The 20,781-nt window shown below is 40.5% G+C and overlaps 1 protein-coding gene across 1 annotated transcript in view; it reads left to right on the top strand.

Annotated features, from left to right (window-relative positions):
- KAT6A (lysine acetyltransferase 6A) overlaps positions 1–20,557 on the top strand; it is a 30,571-nt gene extending 10,014 nt beyond the window's left edge. The window contains exons 4-18 of the mRNA XM_063175342.1: positions 1,926–2,034; positions 2,546–2,661; positions 2,903–2,984; positions 3,726–3,861; positions 4,647–4,960; positions 6,052–6,170; positions 7,029–7,144; positions 8,013–8,154; positions 8,577–8,738; positions 9,537–9,630; positions 10,962–11,193; positions 12,315–12,525; positions 13,176–13,868; positions 14,523–14,841; positions 15,459–20,557. Of these exons, the coding sequence (XP_063031412.1) occupies positions 1,926–2,034; positions 2,546–2,661; positions 2,903–2,984; positions 3,726–3,861; positions 4,647–4,960; positions 6,052–6,170; positions 7,029–7,144; positions 8,013–8,154; positions 8,577–8,738; positions 9,537–9,630; positions 10,962–11,193; positions 12,315–12,525; positions 13,176–13,868; positions 14,523–14,841; positions 15,459–18,040 (5,427 nt within the window). The 3' untranslated portion in view covers positions 18,041–20,557. The remainder of the gene's footprint in view (positions 1–1,925; positions 2,035–2,545; positions 2,662–2,902; positions 2,985–3,725; positions 3,862–4,646; positions 4,961–6,051; positions 6,171–7,028; positions 7,145–8,012; positions 8,155–8,576; positions 8,739–9,536; positions 9,631–10,961; positions 11,194–12,314; positions 12,526–13,175; positions 13,869–14,522; positions 14,842–15,458) is intronic.
- Positions 20,558–20,781: the final 224 nt, after the last annotated feature.

Genomic DNA, 20,781 nt, shown 5'->3' with positions numbered 1-20,781 from the left:
CCCTTTGTATAGTAACAACATACAGAGAGGCTGAATTTTCTGCAGTGATTATTGATATCTGGAAATCAATGCAAAAAAATCATGTAAATAGTATCTGGGACTGACATTCAAACTAAAGAAATGATTTTACTGTCAGATATGCACATGGTAAAAACTTCACAGAATGTTAACTGGAAATTGTTGAATAACCTTCCCTGATACTTCTGGCAATTGTGACATTGTGGCTGCAGATTGGATTGTGAGTTTTAGCCTCACTTTTCTTAAATTAAGACTACAAAGCAGATTGGTTCGCCAAAAATGAGATTGTAAAATAACTACACACACATTTTTCCTTAAGCATTTCTCCTTTAGGAGATCACACAGAGAATCTGAGAATGTTGAAGGCACATTTGGTTTCTGGAAGCCCTTTGTATAGTAGCAGCATGTGCAGAGAGGCTGGCAGGCTGTAAGACACCGTCAGTCCAATTTGTTCTGGCTCCCTCCCTCCCTGAATCTGGTGACATCACACAGATAGATGTGCTTGCAAGCAGAGCAGCAGAAGGAGTTGAATGTGTGCCAAAAATGTGCAGTATGAAACTGAGCTGCCTGTTTGCAGTCTTGTTTGCACTGATCTTGCATTGTGTGCTTGCATTTTTCACTTGCCAGGATGTTCTTTGCTGAGCAAACACAGCAGCAGAGAAATCTCTCCATACTTAGCATAACACAGAAGCTTTGGAAGAGTGGCCTGTTCTCCACCTTCAAAATTGTTCTAATTTATTAGTTAATCTAAAACATTCTGAATTTTAGTAGAGACTTCCCCTGAACTGTAGATGTTTGGGGGTTTTTTTAATTGTGGTAAAGTGTTTGCTTGCAGCTTGCCAGGGTGGTAAACACAGGAAACTTTGAAGGTGTAAAGGATGATCTTTGATCTGGTTCTTCCAAACCTAGACAGTTTTACATGTGGGCATCCAAACTTGAAAAACTGTGGGGATGAACAGAGTGTGCACAAATACTGGCTGAAACAGAAAAGAACTGTTTTAGGCTATCGGCTGTCTATAAAACTCTCTTTGATGAAATAAATTGCTCATGCACTTCCTGAAGAGGATATGTGAAATAATTTTATTTTTCCCCTGAAAAATTGCATGAGTGTTAGAGCTTTCCTTTCCAAAGGTAGAAGTTAAAAGGAATTCTGAAATCTTGATTGCAAGAAATGGAAGCACTGACTGACCCTCCATACACAAGGGTTTTTCCCCCAGTAAATCTGATACTGGCTGGTAGCAGCTGTGAAGGATGATCTTTGATCTGCTTCTTCCAAACCTAAGCAGTGTTACATGTGGGCATCCAAACTTGAAAAACTGTGGGGATGAACAGAGTATGCACAAATACTGGCTGAAAAAAGAACTACTGTCTCAGGCTATTGGCTGTCTATAAAACTCTCTTTGATGAAATAAATTGCTCATGCACTTCCTGAAGAGGATATGTGAAATAATTTTATTTTTCCCCTGAAAAATTGCATGAGTGTTAGACCTTTGCTTTCCAAAGGTAGAAGTTAAAAGTAATTCCTGAAGTCTTGATTCCAAAGAGATGGAAGCACTGACTGACCCTCCATACACAAGGGTTTGACCCATACACAAGGGTTTTTCCCCCAGTAAATCTGATACTGGCTGGAGGCACCTGAGTGCAGTCGTGAACAGAAAAAGAACAATTTTCTGCAGGAAGATTTTATTTTAGTTTTTCATAACAGTGTTAACAGTTGCACAGTTTTGTACTTTGGAGTACTAACTTCTATTCAGTTAGTGCTGTATTGAATGTGAAAACCAGATAAAATCTTTGAGACATGATGTGTATGACAACATATTGATGTGATTTATAAATGTCTGTGCCATTTTGTGTATTTCATTTTTGCTCCCTTGAGTTACCCAGTGCTCTGTCTGTTTTCCTCCCAGCCGGTTGCTGAACCAATCCCAATTTGCAGTTTCTGCCTTGGTACAAAAGAGCAGAATCGGGAGAAGAAACCTGAGGAGCTCATCTCTTGTGCTGACTGTGGCAACAGTGGTAGGTGACCATTCACAGGCCTGCTGGTTTTAGCCCCTTCCCTTGAGACAGAAAAATGCACAGAGGGAGTGTGCATCTAGTAAGAATTTTGCCATTTAAGATAGAAAATCTGGTGTAGTCACTCCTGCCGTGTGAGAAATATGTTTCTATGGCATACAATAATACAGGTTTAGTTCAGCTGAATCTTAGGATTCCAAAGAGGAGGCAACTAAGTTAACCTAGCACAAATAACTCATTTGGCTCCTGGAAGTTTTTAATATGGCAATGAAAACTGGTTTCACCATGTTTCTCAATTCGGTTGTGAAGAATTATCTTTGGGTTCTTTTTGTGTGTGGGCTGTTTGCTATCTAGGTTTGTGTTATAAGTAGGTGAGAATAGAAACACCTAAAAATAGGAGTATCTGGGTGGCCAAAATTCTGCTAATTGATTAAGGAATCTCTACATGAGCTATCTATGGCCATTAACAGAAATACAATGATTTTAGCAGTAATATTTTCCCTTTTTTCTCCAGGTCATCCGTCCTGTTTGAAGTTCTCTCCAGAGCTGACGGTGCGAGTGAAAGCCTTGCGGTGGCAATGCATCGAGTGCAAAACCTGCAGCTCCTGTAGAGACCAAGGAAAAAATGCTGTGAGTACAGTGAAATGTGGATTCAGTGAGGTGGATACCAGATTTTGTAGCTGTTATGTTAAACTACACAATAAAATTATATTAGAGGCAAATATCTGCAACTTTCATTTTACTCTTTCTGAGACCTGTGAAATACCTTGAATTGTAGTTGAAAATTATGTGCCTGTTCTCTGAACTGGTGGCAAATTAATGAAGGGCTTGATGCTGATGCACATATTAAGAGAGATTATGTCTCCAACAGGATAACATGCTATTTTGTGACTCCTGTGACCGTGGCTTTCACATGGAATGCTGTGATCCTCCTCTTACCAGGATGCCGAAAGGTGAGGACTTTGTGGTGAAAATGATAATTTAAAATGGTGTTGGAAGAGATGAGTAGGCAGGCAGTGCTTCCACTTATTTGGTCCTCTTAACTACATTTAGCTCATTTTTGTGTGGAATTACCTTTCAGGTATTAGAACTTCACATCCAGGTTTTTTCACTATCTCCTGTTTCCTGTGCATTGCTCTCTGTGAAGGATTTTAAAAATAATTCTTGAGCTTTGAAGGAAAAGAAGTGATCCCTACAGGTTAAGATGATCAGCTTTCATTTGCATGAATAGCCTTGTACAAAAGAAGGAGATGGCTCCTATGTTTTTGAAGTGATATCCATTTGGGCAGTAGAATATTCTGGATAAATGAATTTCTCTTTCCAGTCAGATTATCCATGGAAGATTCTTCCTTGGCAGTTAGAAGAAAACTTCTGTATATAAGATAGTTGGGAGAAGTATAATTATAAGCAGATAATGGGATAATTAACCATTTCATTATGGTTTTCTGATGATGTGCTGCCAATTAAGGAGGCTTCCTTTGTGTTTGGAACTCTTTGGGGTCTTGGAAATGTTAACAGGGCTTGAGTTTAGATTGTTGAAGCACATCCATAATTTTTCTTACACACAGAAATGATAATCAGTGCCTTTGGTAGAGTTCCTACCCTTAATCTCAGAAGGTCTCTGGGTTGCATTTCTCCCTTTTGTCCTTTAGAGATCACTTTTGCATTCAGTGATGGAGACTTGTGTCTTACAGGTATGTGGATATGTCAAATATGTCGACCACGGAAGAAAGGAAGAAAACTTTTACAGAAGAAGGCAGCACAGATCAAAAGGCGCTATGCTAACCCAATAGGACGTCCCAAAAACAGGTTAAAGAATCAAAACACAACGTAAGTCTCTGCAAGGAAGAGTAAGATGTGAAATTCTGTAGGACAGGGGGTATTTCTAAAGTCTCTATTCTACTTTGTGAGAAGTTTTCTTTCACAATTAAGAGCTGTTCATGACAGATTTTCTGAGAAGGGCTGTGAAAGACTAGAAGTAACCTTAGTGCTTCTTTTAGCCAAGATTTTTTACTCTTTGTAGTACTTTATTATTTCTTTTTGAACTATTCCTTATAGTCACAGACAAATTTTGCTATTCATGTAATCTCTTTTGCTGGATGCCTTCCATTTCAATAGAGTTTTAAAGTTTCAGAGTTTTAAATTACAGCTGCTTGGAGAGCAATGCTGTTTTCAGCTAAGGTGACCATCAGTGGTGTAGGTTCTTAGACAATAGGCACATCCTTTGTGTTTTAACTTTCTGTGGAATTTTTACAACAATTTCCTATCAGTACAAAAACTGTGGCAAATGACAAGTGTAAATGTTTAAATATTGTATAAATTGAAGCCTTCTGTGCAATTTATTTATTCTGGTTACTGATTTTAAAATCTAATGTGTTAAATTTGGTGAAAATCTATTGTTTATACCCAAATTATTTTGACGTAATGTTCAGTGTAAAGAAAAATAGTACAACACCTTCTCCTGAGATGTTTAAATCCTGGTACACAGACTCTTGATGACTCCCATATTATTAAATACTTCATCTCACATTCTGTGTGGTTGATGAATAAATAGAGAAGATGGTTGGCCACCTTACCATATTTTTTACTGTATTTTTCCCCTTTTTATCCTTTAGATCAAAAGGTCCTTTCAGCAAAGTTCGCACCGGTCCCGGTCGGGGTCGGAAGCGTAAAATGGCTCTGTCCAACCAGTCAGCATCATCAGAAGGAGCATTCCTGGAGCAGACAGATGGCCTGGACTTCTGCAGAGATGGCAGCAACACCTTGAAGTTTAACAAGAAAACCAAAGGGCTTATAGATGGCCTTACTAAATTCTTCACTCCTTCCCCCGACGGGCGAAAAGCTCGAGGAGAAGTGGTTGATTATTCTCAGCAGTACAGGATCAGGAAAAAGGGTACCAGGAAATCCAGCACTTCAGAGTGGCCCACAGGTAAAGATTTTTCACCCTGCCAATGTAAGTATCCTGTATACCAAGCAAAAGTTCCAAGGCTAGGGTGTTGAACTGAGGCTGGAAAGTTTGAGCTGAAGGTTAACACTGGATTGCATTTACCTTTGGTGCATTGAGGTAAAATATGAGCTGGAAAAAGGAAGTGATCTTAGAGATCTTAGCCTCTTTATATGTGATGGCAAGGTTACAAAATGATTCCAGTGAGGTAGAATCCCATTGGTGAGGAGGCATTTGCAGACAGCCTAGGAAATGGGCTAAATCATGTCACATTTGAAAGAAATAACATAGGCAGTGGTTCATAAAAATTAACAGCAGCAAGATAGAAGTGTGAAATGGAAATTAGATAACTAAAACCAGTCTGACAGACCCAGGAGTTTCCAATCTATGGATGTGTGCAAATGTTCCTTAATTTTCTCAGCCGTAGAGGAGCCTGCTTTTTCAGCAAAAAGATGTCAAGCTGCACACTGTCCTTTTCCCTTTGGAATGCAGTTCTGCTTTCCTTTGTTTTTTTGCTTTTCTAGCTTAAGATATTATCTATGCCTGGACCTTTATTTAATTTCTGTGTTCAGATATTTACAGTTTTGTTGGATGGTCCTGAATTGTTCCTAAGCAGGCATTGGGAAATATTCCACAATAAAATACCATATTTAAGCTTTAGATTAGTTACCTGCATTAACCTGGCTGGTGCTGGAGGAACAGCAATGTGACTTAATGCTTTGGGAGTGAGGTGAAGTGTCTGGAGAGTTTTGTGGGGTTTTTTGTTTAGGTTTGTTTGGTTTTGTTTTGGTTTTAAATAGTTGTGATCCTTGTTTGTGAAAAACAGGCTTAGTGGCAAACCATTTATGCCTTCATTTACTATGAATATCTCAGTGGTGACATTTGGACCTGCTTAAATGTAGGACAGCACTACTTCCATGGTCCCAATCTAGAACCTGTTCTTCCTTTGTGGTCCCAAACCTGAATAGAAAATCCCATCAAAAACCCTGGCCCAGTGTGTGAATGCAGCCAGGTGCACTAAAAGCAAATACTTTTTTGTCAGTGTGTGTGAAGACAATTTTCTCTTTCATTTCCAGACAATCAGGATGGCTGGGATGGAAAACAAGAAACTGAGGAGCGTTTTTTTGGAGGCCAGGATGTCTTGAATGAAAAGGACATGGAGTTGTTTCGAGATATTCAGGAACAAGCACTGCAGGTAAAATGAAATTTTCACTATTCTTCACATTAGTTGCTGACCTCCTGCATGAAGTGTTCTCGTTTGTTAGTAGCAGCAGTCCAGGTGATTTATATTATAATATTCTAATACTTGGATTTCTGTCATTCTGCGAGTGACAGTCTTTTGAGATAAAATCTTGATGAGTTGAGAAAGCATTTGTTTTCTTCCAAAGAAGAGCATTTAGCATCCTTATTTTTAGTTGCTGTGAAATACACAGTTACTATCAGAGGGACAGGGAAAATAAAGGTTGTAATAAATAAGTAGTCTAAAATACTGTATTTTCTCTTTTTTTCTTCTAATAAATATGAGGTTTTTCTTGAATTCTTCAGCATTTGTGATGATGAGGAGGTTGTTGAATCCTGAGTGTTGGTTTGTAGCTGCTCCATTCACAGTAATCAATCTAGTCTCAGAGCTGGGAAAACGCCAATGTGTGATATTAAATACTTTCATATTCTAGTTTTTAACCTCAGAAACAATTTATATTTCTGTTCTTCACTATTGAAATAACAAGTAAGAAAATTACAAGACTCAAAAAAGATTGTATTAAACTTCATTTCTATTAATTTCTGTTTAAAAGTATGACATGCAATACTGTGAATGGTAATGGAGATACATGGTATGGTAATGTTTATTAATTCTTTCTTTTTATTAATCAAATGGTTGCTTGAAGTGTGATTGGTTTTTAGTGTCAGAGAGCAACATCTGCATCTTCCTAATTACCAGTGAGTTCAAGCAGGATGGACTGTCTAAATAAAAATGTTTTAATTTATTTAATCATAAAAGTCTTTCACTTGGAAATTCATGACAAAAAACAAGGGTTTTTTTCCCCTTGCATAGAAAGTAGGGGTGACTGGGCCTCCTGATCCACAAGTCCGCTGCCCTTCTGTTATAGAATTTGGCAAATACGAAATCCAGACCTGGTACTCCTCCCCATATCCACAGGAATACTCAAGGTAAGATTCTTCTTTGTTCTTCTTCAGTCTTCATGGCAAAGTTTTACTCCAGGCATAGAAATCTGGTGGTTCCTGCATTTTGGTGTCTCAAATATTTCTCTGCTGTGCTGCACATATCTTTGCTTTGTTGTTCTTTTGCTTAAAAACTTTGCAAATTGTCTGAACTGCAATCTCTGAACTTTATTCAGGAAGAGGAATTACGTATAAGGGCTATAGCTAGAGGAAGAAAATTAAGTGAAACACTTTATTTTGCTATGAGGTCTGTCATGAGGAATTATTCTAGCTGTACAGACATTCCTGCTGAAGCTACAGTGTATAAATGGAATTAAAGCACAAGAATTGTGGGATGCTTGAATTCCACTTGTTCATGTCAGTGTAGTATGTACAACAGTTTAATTTATTTAATCTTAAAAGTCTTTCACTTGGAAATTCATGAGAAGCAAATGGGTAGGTGGTGATGTGACCCTCACCCAAGGGTATTTACAGACAGCTGGGATGTGTCTGTGACAATGAGAAGAAAGGAATAGGAACAATTTAGAACAATTTATCTCATCCATCCTCACATCATTAGTGCAAAACTGGGAGGGGTTACTGGTTTTGTTCCTAGGATTTTAATGCATTTCTTCTGGCATAACTTAATAATGTAAATGTAATTATGCAGGGCATTGAAGACATTATTAAATATGTATTTGTGACAGAATAAATGTCATGACTTTAACTATGGTAATGTGGTTTTGCCCTCATTAGCACACACACAAGGTGAGTGTATATTGGGTTTGTTTTCATCAAGCTCTCTGTCAGCAGGAGTGAGGAAATTTATACAAAATCTCTGTTTCAGTCTCTGTTTTTTCTTTATTTTTGCTTACAGGCTACCGAAGTTGTACCTTTGTGAATTCTGTCTAAAATACATGAAAAGCAGAACTATTCTCCAACAGCATATGAAGAAATGTGGGTGGTTTCATCCTCCAGCCAATGAAATTTACAGAAAAAATAATATATCAGTCTTTGAGGTAAGCTAGAAAATGCAGCTGCTAGGTCTTATCTATAAATTAGGGTCCTCAACACCTGATCATTGATGAATTTTTCATAGTTGTAAACATCTTCAGCCTTGAAACATTGAAACTCCTGAGTGTTCAGAAGTGAGGAACAACAAACAAGCAGCAACTAGGAACTGACCTTGTATATCGATTGTTCATCACAGAATAAGACTCACTTTGTAAAAATCTGGGGGTTTTATTTTACAAAAATTAATTTTAATCTATTGAGTGTAACATGACTTGGTCACAGCCTCTGTTCTGTGGAAGTTTTAATTCCTTTGAGATGCCACCTGTGGCAGAGAAGTCTTCTCTCATGTTAGGACATTTCAGATGTACAGGAGTGCTTGAGTGAGGCCTGTCCTTAAATAACAGCAAATTTTCCTCCTTTCTCTAAGGTTGATGGCAATGTCAGCACTATCTACTGCCAGAATTTGTGCTTGCTAGCTAAACTCTTCTTGGATCACAAGACTCTCTATTATGATGTGGAGCCATTTCTTTTCTATGTGCTGACACAGAATGATGTTAAGGGCTGTCACCTTGTTGGCTACTTTTCCAAGGTAAGTATTTGGGTACAAATTGTTTGGTGTGATGAGCAGAGCTGCTTTGGATTCTTTAATTGTAATTTAGCCTCTTGCATTTTATATAATAAATTATGTAATACAGGTACAGACATCTGTTGCAACCAGGTTTTATTTATTTCAGAGACCACCACTTAGTAAACCCAAATTTCCTGTGATATTAAATAGCAAATACTTGCTAAGGAACTTGTACTGCAGCTTAGTGGCTAAAAAAAACTTTTCAAATTACTTCCTGCTCCTGGTGGAGATTGTGTAATACTGTTTGTGAGATAGAACTGCTTGGTAATTCTGTTTATCTCACCTTTTGTTCTATACATACATTGTTTTCCAAACAAGTTTGGCAACTTTGCAATGATTTGAAGCCTTTTTTTTTTTTTTTTTTTTTTTGAGGGAACAGGGCCAAGATTTCAGATACAACTTTTCTTAAGGTTTTTATTCTTAATTATTTAAAAATAGTTTTATTTGAAGCTTTTTCTTTAGTATTCAGAACAGCAGATATGAGACTAGATCTTGGTGTGTTATACTTGTAACATTTAAAGGATCACTGGAGTATTGCAGTCTTTTGCAATGAATTTTCTGCTTTTCTTATCTGAATGATGGTAGAGCTTTAATATTGTCTCTTCAAAGCCTTTCCTTGGCTTTATCATTCCTAAGAAGCTTTGACTGTGACTTCCTATCTCACTTTTTGATATAGAACCGCTTAGGCACTCTTACAGAGGAACTTAAACTGTTTCTTACTGATCTGTTATTTAAATATAATGCTTTTTGTTCCAACAGGAAAAACACTGCCAACAGAAGTACAATGTTTCCTGCATCATGATTCTTCCACAATACCAGCGTAAGGGCTATGGCAGGTTCCTAATTGACTTCAGTAAGGAACTTTTTCTTTACTTTTTTCAGTCTGTCTTTTCATATTTTAAAGGACTTAACAGTAGAAGCAGATATTTTTCAAGATAAAACACATCTCAGGACAAAGGCTTCTAAAGCTCACAAAATGATCTGAACTTCACCATTTACTCTTTTTGTTGGAACTTCAGCTCTAAAGACAAATTGATCATTTTCCCCTTAATTCCAGTGATTTCTGTGTAAGCAGCTAAAGGTAGAAACTAAAAGCATGTGGCAGTATAGTGATTTTTATAGCAGAAGCTTTTCTTGAGCATGTAGTTCCTTCTACAGAAAGCCAGCTGTAAGGCTGCATGGTCTGTGGAAATCTTCAGCAGCTTGATTAGGTGAATAAATGTCTTAAGCAAAACTGTCTTACACTTTAATTTAATTTTGAGAGCAATAAAACCAGACATGCTTAAGCTCTGAATAATAATTCTGAGATTTGTGTGTGTACCTCTGTAATTTCATGGGAAGCTTCCCCTGTAACTATACATTGTTTATTATGCCTAGGACAATTTAATACAGCCCTCACTGTGGGCATTAAAATTCTGGAGTTCAGAGGAAAACTCTACTGTAGAATTATATCAGAATAATGTCTTTTGTAGATAAGTTTTTGTTCTCCTGAAATTACTGGTGAAGGAAAAAAACTCAAGGATGTATCTTGAGAAATGAACAAATGCAGGTTATGGTAGAACAGCAGTGAGAAGACACTTTTCATTTGTCATCTTTCTGGATAGAATATAAACCTTGGCCTTTATTGAACCTGTGCAATGTATCACAGTCTTAAATTAATGAAATCTCTCCAAATAGAGCTTGGTGCTCTCCAGCATGGTCCTGAAGTTTGACAGTTGAGAATTTTCAAGAAAATTATCAATCATATTAATTTTAAGAGTGTGTTTTTCCTCTGTCATTTCCAAAATTGCTCTTGGAAATTACAATTGTGCTTCAGGCTTGGTGTAATTTCTAGGTAGACACCTGCTGCCATCTCGTGGCATTACCTATAGTCAGAGTTCAGAAATGTCTTAATTCCATCACTGAATAACAGGAGTTTAAACAAGAAAATAAAAAATTGGCCCAACAACTCGAAATATCCTTCAGATATTAATAATAAAATTAATTCAAATAAAAGAGTGAATCTTTTATTTCTGTGTGGCATGTCGTTTATACTTTATGCTTTTGGAGGCAGAGCTGACAAAATTTTAAATGTGAAGATGTCATCTACATCTTGTAGGAAACACTAAGGTATTTTATGAGGACTTTGTAGAAGTAAGGGTGGAAACAGAAGCTAATATTTTGAATTTTTTCTGTGTCTTTTAGGCTATTTGCTGTCAAAGCGTGAGGGTCAGGCAGGATCCCCAGAGAAGCCCCTGTCAGACCTGGGGCGCCTGTCATACATGGCTTATTGGAAAAGTGTCATACTGGAGTGCCTTTATCATCAACGTGACAAGCAATTAAGCATCAAGAAGTTGAGTAAGCTGACTGGAATCTGCCCTCAAGACATCACTTCCACCCTGCATCACCTACGAATGCTTGACTTCCGCAGTGATCAGTGAGTACAGGAGTCCCATTGGAACCCCAAATACCTCCAGGTGTATTTCATTGGAATTTCATGGTGTTTGAAGACAAGTCACATCTAATAAACTTGGTTTTACTCAAGATTTCAGTGTCCAGATATTATGGTACTCATGTGCAATGCAAGAATCGTTCAGTGGCAAAGCTGGTTCAGATGTCCAGCTGTGCAGCACTGCAGATGGGGAATTTTGAATTTTGAGTGATTTGCTGCTGTGAGAGAGAGCAAATTGGTTTCTTGGTCATGTTTCCTTGTATCCCTCAGCCAAATCAGTCTAATACATTCACAAATAGGGGAAAAAACAGCAACTTCCCTTCTCTAGAGGCAGATCTGCTCCTTAATTTCAGACAGTTGGTTTCCTCCTTTTCCCTATGTCTCAAAAATGCCATAAACTGTGTGGATTGACATGGAATGCTTGAGGAGTGGGACAGATCACTGGGAGAGATGAAGTGTGTTGGTATAGAACAGAGCTAGCCTGCTTGCACAGCTGACAAATCAGGTGAAATACTGGGAATTAGTCTTGTTCCAGACCAAAGCAGTTTGGCGAGTGGGGTTGTATTCTATTGTGTTGAAACTTATTTGGAAAACTTGAGAATAGTTCTATATTGTCACCTCCCAGTATACCTTTAACCCATGATATTTCTCTCAGACCCTTAAAATGTGCTATGGTAGTGGGACTGCAACTTTTCTTGAGTTGTCCTTTTATTTCTCTCCAGTAGCTTTCACCTTATATTGCCCATTCCCCAAATGATATACCCCTTGTCCATAATAAAAATGATACTCTGCAGCTGAATGTTACCCATGGAAGGGTAATGGCTTCACTATTAACAAGAAGTGGAAAGAATTTTAACATTCCCTGAGTGAGGTACTTTCTCTGGTAGTTAGAAATAATTTTAACATTCCCTTAGTTGTGAAATACTTTCTCTGGTAGGTAGATGGTACTGGTACTCCAAATTTTACCATTTTATTGAGTTTCTGTTCTCTCTGAAGTTACTTGCAGTGATTCAGAGAAATATATTTTCTGTAATATATCTGTTTCACGTGGCAAAATGTACAGTTTGTCACCTGTTATTGATCAGAGTGTCGTTCTTGCTGTTCAGATTTGTGATCATCCGTCGTGAGAAGCTCATCCAGGAGCACATGGCAAAGCTCAGAACCAACGTGCGACCCATCGATGTGGATGCAGAGTGTCTGCGCTGGACGCCGGTCATCGTTTCCAACTCAGTTGTCTCTGAAGATGAAGAAGAGGAAACAGAGGATGGGGAAAATGAAGAGCAGCAAAAGCAGAAAGAAAAGGATCCAGAGACCAGTGTAAGAGTGAATCTCTTATTTCTGTGTGGCATGTGGTTTACGCTTAATGCTTTTGGAGGCAGAGCTGACAAAATTTCCAATGTGAAGCCTGTGCGTTTGTCATAATCATAAAAAGCAGTGCAGTCATTGTCAGTTTATGTATCTTTATGGTTTCAGATTAGAAAATAAAACTCAAGAAAGCATCAAGGCATAGTCTAGAGAGCAATCCTTGAAGGGGTGGCACTCTTGCATCAGGTGGTGAGCACTGAGTAGAATACTGAGGCAAATTATCTGCTGTTACTGTATTTACATTAAACTAATGGTGCATTTTAATGAAAAAGTAGCTTCAAGTTTTTTCTCACTTTTTTCTTGAAAATTGCATAAATATTGTGTTTGAATGTAGCAAGGTGAAGTCAGCATTCTGACACACCACTGAAGTGACTTGTTGGGAAGCTAAGTGAGGTAAATTATCGCCTCTGAGGAAAGGAGTAGCAATTAGCACTACATGAATCTCTTAAAGGTCAAATCTTTTTTTAATCCTGGATTTCTGAAAGTCACTTTTGTTAAACTTTTCTGGCTTTTTTCTCAAACACTTTTATGGAATCAAATTCATGATAGACATTTATGCTGAAATCAGAAGTGTGAAATCTATTTGTTTTTATTTCAATCAGATGGTAAAATCCGTGTCATGGGAGAAGAAAGAGCAAGAGCCTTACTCACCACCAGAGAGTGAAAAAAAGCCAGACATCGTTGCTCCAGCCAATTCTACACGACCAAACAAGCACATTTTTTCCCTGGATAGTCTTCCTGCAAACAGTCAGCCATCACGAAGAGGTCGATGGAACCGCAAGAGCAAAAAAGTTCACGAGCCCTTTTGTGAGAAGGAGCCAGCATTGCCCATGGAGGAAAAAACAGCAGCTCCCAGTGGAAGGTGCAGTGAGTGTGAGGAAAAGTCAACAGCCTCACGAGGCAGGTGCAGTGACTGTGAGGAGAAGTCAGTGGCCTTGCAGGGAAGGTGTGGGGAATGTGAGGAGAAATCTCCAGCCTCCAGAGGCCGCTACGCTGAGGATGATGAAAAATCTGCAGCTTCCCAGGGACAGTATGGCAAAGGTGAAAAATCTGCAGTTCCCCATCGGCAGCACAGTGAAACTGTGGAGAGGTGGAGGGGCCAGTTGAAAAAGAACACAGAGCCACTGAAATGCAGATTCCCAGAGGACTGCGACAGATTACCCCGGCGCTACAGTGACGGTGACAGGGGACTCCTGAGGTGTTTCAGTGAGAGCAGTGAAGAGGAAGATGATGAGCCTGTGAGTCCTAGATCAAGCTCTCCACCTGTTCTCACCAAGCCAACATTGAAACGAAAGGTTTGTGCCTTATTTCTTGTTCTTGTAGGCTGTTATCCTGTCAGTTTTGTCTGTCTGGTTCAGTTCACAAGGTCTGTATTGAGTGTACAGGGAGCACACAATGTTCAGTGTTCCAGGGTACTTCCTGCTGGCTCTTTCTACTCTTGGTTTTTGGTGAATCAGAGGTAGGAGTTTGAGGGGTCTTTGAGTCCAGCCTCGATCTTGTGCTTTAGATTTTTTTTTTCTAACTTAGTTATTGACATTTTTCTCAGTCATGCAGAATAGAAACAGATACAGTTTTGAAAGAAACTTGCAAAACACAAATGCTCTCTAAACAACTGAAGTCAGAGTGTAAAGTCTTTGAAATTACTTACCGTGGAAATGTGAATTCTATCAGTGTGTCTAAACAAATCCTTTCTTCACTAAAATGTTCTCTACTCTCTTTTGCACCTATTCACATCTGTTTTGTACTGTGTTTAAAGTTCCAGCTGTTACAGATGGGTTCTTAGCTTCAGCTGTTTAAATTCTAACTAGTGGCAGGTGCCAGACAATATTTCTAGTGGATTCTGGATTCTAGAAGGGAGCTCTCTGCTGTTCACGTTTTGTATTTATCTGGTGTTTCAATTCCACTGCACATGGTGAAATATCTTCTCTTTTCCCACCTTGCACCTTCAGAAACCGATTCTCCATCGGAAGAGGCGGGTCCGCAAGCGCAAGCACCACAACAGCAGCGTTGTCACTGAAACAATCTCAGAAACCACAGAAGTGCTGGATGAACCATTTGAGGACTCAGACTCTGAACGACCAATGCCTCAATTAGAGCCTACCTTTGAGATTGAGGAGGAGGAAGAGGAGGAGGAGGAGGATGAAGAAGAGGAGAGTGAACTTTCATCCGGTGGATACTTTCAGCACTTAGCCCAACCAGACACACTCAGGCACAGACCCTCCTCTAAGAGGAAGTCCAGAGATGAAGAGGAGTCTGATGACAATAATGGTATGTATGGTGGTGCACTAATGAAAGTTTGGTAGTTTGTGTTGGATGATAGCAGTTCATGACAAAACCAGCTGCTTTCTTTGGCTTGTAACTTCCAGCTGAAATGTAGGTTGGTCATAAATTAGCAGTCAAACTAACCTCAGACATTCCCCTAGTTTTATGAAAACATTTAACTTTCTTATTGGCAATGACCTGATCCCAGGCTATCCTTTTGATTCAGCTTTCCTAATGGAATTATTATCTGTGATTGTGGAAAAACTGTGCAGCAGAGTCACTTACAGAAATAAAATGGAAATGACCTGGCAAGCCCCCAATTTTCCATAACAAAGGGAAATATTAAATTGCCTCTTCTGACATCCTCTTCTTCATCACATTGCATGTTCACCCTCTCAGCTTCTCATATCTCTCCAAAGTTCTCTGAACCTTCAGTTCATCAAATAAAATAATTTGGTTGTGACTGCTTGCTTAGAATCCACTAACAATTCAGAAGTCACATCTGTCATTCCAATAAATTTCTAAGCTGATATTGAAGTTGATAAACATGTTGGGAAGGCTTCCATGAATGCTTAGGTCAAACAAAAAATGTTTGAACAGATTCTTTCAATTTGTATTTTCAGGTAACCCACCCTTGAAACCGTTATCTATGCTGAGGAATAGTGAAGCAAAAGATTCTTCACTTGAGCCAGATACTTCCACACCTGTGAAAAAGAAGAAGGGATGGCCAAAAGGGAAAAGCCGAAAACCAGTCCACTGGAAGAAAAGGCCTGGTAGAAAACCAGGATTTAAAATGAACCGGGAAGAGGTGCCACTGTCAGCTCAGGATGAAATAGCTGATGAAGTGGCAGCCAATTCAAAACCAGGACGTAAAGCCAAAATTTCAGATAAGGAAGAATGTGTTGAGCAGAAGGACCTGCCTCTGACCGAGGAAAGGAAAGAGGAAGATGTGAATATGGAAGCAGAAGAGGTAGGAGAGGGAGAAGAGGAAGACATAGCCAGCAGTGAAGTAAGAGCAGTTTCTCCTGTGGACAGCAACAGCAGTCCAGTGCCAGAAGTCAAAGAACCTGAGATAGAAGAGGAAGTAGAGGAGAAGCCACGGATTTTAGAAGAGCAGAGGCAATCAGAAGAAGAGCAGCAAGAATTAGATGAACCTGAACACGACCATGAGGAAGAAGAGGAAGTTGCAGTAGTGACAAATCAAAACGAAGATCACGACGCTGATGATGAAGACGATGGTCATCCAGAGTCTTTGAAGAAAAAAGAATTGGAGGAACAGCCTGTTAAAGAAGGGGTGAAGGAGGAGCCTCAGGTGCAAGAATGTTTTTTAGAAACAAGCATCCCAAGCAGTAGAGAAGATGCAAAAGAAAAAGATGAAGCAGAGGCAGATTCTGAGGAAGAGCAGGCTTCCAACGAGACATCAGTGGGCTCAGAGCACGTCCCTGGGTCTGAAGATGATCACGAAGAAGAGCAGAGTAATAAAGAGGGGTTAATTGAATTAAAGGAAGAGGAGGAGATTCCTCATAGTGAACTAGATCTTGAAACTGTTCAAGCAGTCCAGTCCTTGACACAGGAGGAAAGCAATGAGCACGATGTAGCTTACCAGGACTGTGAAGAAACTCTTGCAGCTTGTCAGACTTTGCAGAGCTATACCCAGACTGAGGAGGATCCTCAGATATCAATGGTTGAAGATTGCCAGGCCTCAGAACACAACAGTCCAATATCCTCTGTTCAGTCCCACCCCAGCCAGTCCGTGCGTTCTGTCAGCAGCCCCAACGTGCCTGCTCTGGAGAGCAGCTACACCCAGATCAGCCCTGAGCAAGGATCCCTGTCCGCACCCTCTATGCAGAACATGGAGACCAGCCCCATGATGGATGTGCCTTCAGTATCGGACCACTCCCAGCAGGTGGTGGATAGTGGCTTCAGTGACCTTGGCAGCATTGAGAGCACTACAGAGAATTATGAAAACCCCAGCAGCTATGACTCCACGATGGGAGGCAGCATTTGTGGAAATAACTCTTCCCAGAGCAGCTGTTCGTACGGAGGACTGTCTTCTTCCAGCAGCCTCACTCAGAACAGTTGTGTTGTCACTCAGCAAATGGCAAACATTGGCAGCAGTTGCAGCATGATGCAGCAAAACAGCGTCCAGCCTGCAGCTAACTGTAATATCAAGTCACCTCAGAGCTGTGTAGTAGAAAGGCCCCCGAGTAACCAGCAACCAACAACACAGCCACAGCAGCAGCAGCCTCAGTCCCAGCAGCCACAGCCCCCACCTCCACCGCAGCAGCAACCTCCATTATCTCAGTGTAGCATGAACAACAGCTTCACCCCAGCACCTATGATCATGGAAATACCCGAGTCAGGCAGCACCGGTAACATAAGCATCTACGAGAGGATTCCAGGGGATTTTGGTGCCGGGAGCTATTCACAACCATCAGCCACGTTCAGTTTAGCCAAGTTGCAGCAGCTGACAAACACCATAATGGACCCTCATGCCATGCCTTATAGCCATTCTCCTGCTGTGACTTCCTATGCAACCAGCGTTTCTCTCTCCAACACGGGGCTGGCTCAGCTGGCTCCTTCTCACCCCCTGGCCGGCACCCCGCAAGCACAAGCCACCATGACGCCCCCGCCCAACCTGGCCTCCACCACCATGAACCTCACCTCCCCTCTGCTGCAGTGCAACATGTCGGCCACCAACATCGGCATCCCGCACACGCAGCGGCTGCAGGGGCAGATGCCCGTCAAGGGGCACATCTCCATCCGCTCCAAATCGGCGCCCCTGCCCTCTGCCAGCGCCCACCAGCAGCAGCTGTACGGCCGCAGCCCCCCGGCCGTGGCCATGCAGGCCGGGCCCCGGACCTTGGCCGTGCAGCGCGGCATGAACATGGGCGTCAACCTGATGCCCGCGGCGCCCTACAACGTCAACTCCATGAACATGAACCTGAACGCCATGAACAGCTACAGGATGACGCAGCCCATGATGAACAGCAGCTACCACAGCAACCCTGCCTACATGAACCAGACAGCACAGTATCCTATGCAGATGCAGATGGGAATGATGGGGAGCCAGGCCTATACCCAGCAGCCTATGCAGCCAAACCCTCACGGGAACATGATGTACACTGGTCCCTCCCATCACAGCTACATGAACGCTGCTGGGGTGCCCAAGCAGTCTCTTAACGGACCATACATGAGAAGATGAGCAAGATCGACTTGCATCCTAAAAAAACTGAAATAAATATAAATAAAGGAACCTTTTATACTGACGAACCAGAGAAAATGGACCTTTTTCCAGTTAAAATATTGCTGTAGATTTAGAGGGATTTTCTTTGGTTTATTTTATTTTTTAGGAAGCCTGGTCTTTATTTTTTTGTTTGTTTGTTTGTTTTTTCTTTTCTTCACAATCGTCAAACATTTTACAGCTAAAATCACTTACAGATGTTTTTTAGAGGGGAAACATGCACAAAAATCTTCTCATAATTTAAAAAGAGCCTTACTTTGCTGACAAAGTGGACAGACTATGTGTAACGTGAAATCATCTTCCTAAATTTTTTTTCCAATATTTGTCCTTTTCCCTCCCCTGTGCCCCTCTGTATGCAGTTTCTAGTGCTGCAGCCATGTAAAATGTTTGACATCTCAAAGAATAACAACCCTTCCCTCTAAACCCCACCTAACATTTCCTACTTCTAGCAGGAGGCACTTATTGGGAGATTTGGAAGGGGACACAGAGGATAAAGGAAAATCTTTTGTTTCTGCAAGTCAGGAAAAAGCTTTAATTTTCCTTGACTCCCTCACCCTCAGTAAAATTTGGAGTTAAGTGTAAACAATAAACCATTCACATTGGTGTTTTTTGTAGACGAGTTAATTGAAATTGTATGTTTTATGCTGAAAATATAATGTAACTTTAAAATGATCCCGTTCACCACCCGGACGTGCACGTGAACACACACACACATGTGCATGCGTGCACACATGTTCTGTCACTGAACTGCTGGAAGCATCTCAAGAGAGAGCTTGTTCTGCCTCCCTTGTGCAGTGGTGAGGAGGACAAGGGTGGGCAATCATGGTCTGTTAGGACAAGGAAATGGTTGCAGGCTCCGCTGGTGAGCAGCCACAGCTCTGAGATCCCAGGCACGCTTGGAAACGCTGAGGGTTTTTTTGGTTCTGAGCCTTTTTTGGGTCAGGCCGAGCTCAGACACAGCTGTTTCCAGGTGAATCTCTTGGCTTGGGGAGTGCTGGAAGAGGAAGAAGTGTGCGTTTGGTGGCTGTTGTGAGAACCAGCCTGTGCTGTCCTTGTCACTCTCCATTCCTGGGCTGGGCTGGGACGTTGCTCAAGGTGCCGCTTTCTGGGGGGGGGGGTCAGTGATGTTTTCTCCTGATTCTCTTGCTGTGTTTGATACCCGTTGTGTAGAAATAGAGCCACACGTTTGATCCAGTGTGGGGAAAAGGGAATCAGCCTCTTTTTTCAGCAGTGAAACCGTCCCAACACCGTAGCAGGGTCTAGGCGGCAGGATTTTGCTCTTTATTGCTGCAAAATCCACTTTACATTAGTTTTGGCTACACTGCTGGCATGTCACCCAATACAAAAAGGGACAACCCTTTAATGTAAAGTTCTTTTTTTTTATTGTATGTGAAGTAGAAATGCAGACACATTAATAAGACTAATTCCTTTTGTTTGTTGTTTTTTTTTTTTAAACCAAAAGAATCTAAAAAAAAAGTTGGGGTTTCTTCAGATGCACTAAAATGGACTTTTCCTCCAGTAACTGCTAACCACGAAAGGCAGAATTCAAAGGACTTCCACTTTTTATGATTTCTGTTTAGTTCTGAGCATGTACAAGGCTGTGTAGGACCCCATTTCTCTGTATATACTATTCCAGTTCCAAATAACCCGTGTAGAAAGCGCACTGTGCTGCCCTCTCTTCTTAGATCTTCAGCTGTGTCGCTGCTTCCTGGGGGTGGGGTGGGTCTGAGACAGGAGGAGAAGCTGTTGAAACGAGGGCCATGAATTTCGTTTGTTTGCCTTTCTGTTTGGTTTGGTTTTGTATGGGTTTTTTTATCAATTGGGCAGCTCCCTTTTCCACAAACCTTTGTGACTGTAGAACTATTGTAGAGAAAAAAAAAAAAAAAAAGTTCTTTTCTATATATAAAAAGAAATTATCCAACGCAGTAATATTGGTACCTACCATTTTTTCACTTCTGTTTAAAAAAAAAAATGTATTTTTAGCAAGATAACTTGGGTAATCTTCTAAAAGAAATTAAAAAAAAACTCACTGTTAGTGACTTCGATGCCTTTTAAAAATAAGAGCTTTTTCATTTCATTCCATCTTTAAAATTTTTTATCTTTGTTGTAGAATATTAAAAACTATTTTAAGAAAGAAAAAATTCTCTTTAAAGAGATCTCTAGAGTGTGTGAATAGGAGCTCCAGATGCCTCTAAAAGCTGCATGTACAAATGAAGCTGAGTCTATTCCTGTCTGTTTATATTTGCTTTTCCTGTTTTGTAACCTCTTTGTACTTTGTTCATGGTGACTTGTAAGCTAAGGGGAAGGGGGTGCCTAGATGCCTTTGTAATTCTCCATGTCATACGCTCCTGGCTGGATGGTCTCCCTTCCTCTCCTTGTATGTAATATCACTTTTTTTTCCCCTTTCTAGCAAGTACTTTCAAAAGAACTCTGTACATTTTAACATAAAAAAAATAAATTATGTTGAGCCATTTTGGATGTCAGTTGTGCGTGTAAATTTTTGTTCTTCCCGTCTGGAGCGGTGAATGCTCTCCCTTGGTCCTGGGACAGTGATTCCCTGTGGGCTTTTCACTTTTCACTCTTTTCACTGAAAGAGAATTCATTTATGACATCTCTTGATCATGTGTGACGGTGTTCACAGGGGTCTTGTGTTGAGGGAAGAGACGAGGATCTGACTCCGTGTTTCAGAAGGCTGATTTATT

Source organism: Melospiza melodia, chromosome 23, assembly GCF_035770615.1.
Source record: "Melospiza melodia melodia isolate bMelMel2 chromosome 23, bMelMel2.pri, whole genome shotgun sequence".
In the NCBI taxonomy this organism is placed as follows: Eukaryota; Metazoa; Chordata; class Aves; order Passeriformes; family Passerellidae; genus Melospiza; species Melospiza melodia.
The sequence above is the reverse complement of the archived record's forward strand: the minus strand, read 5'-3'. Positions and strand labels throughout refer to the sequence as shown.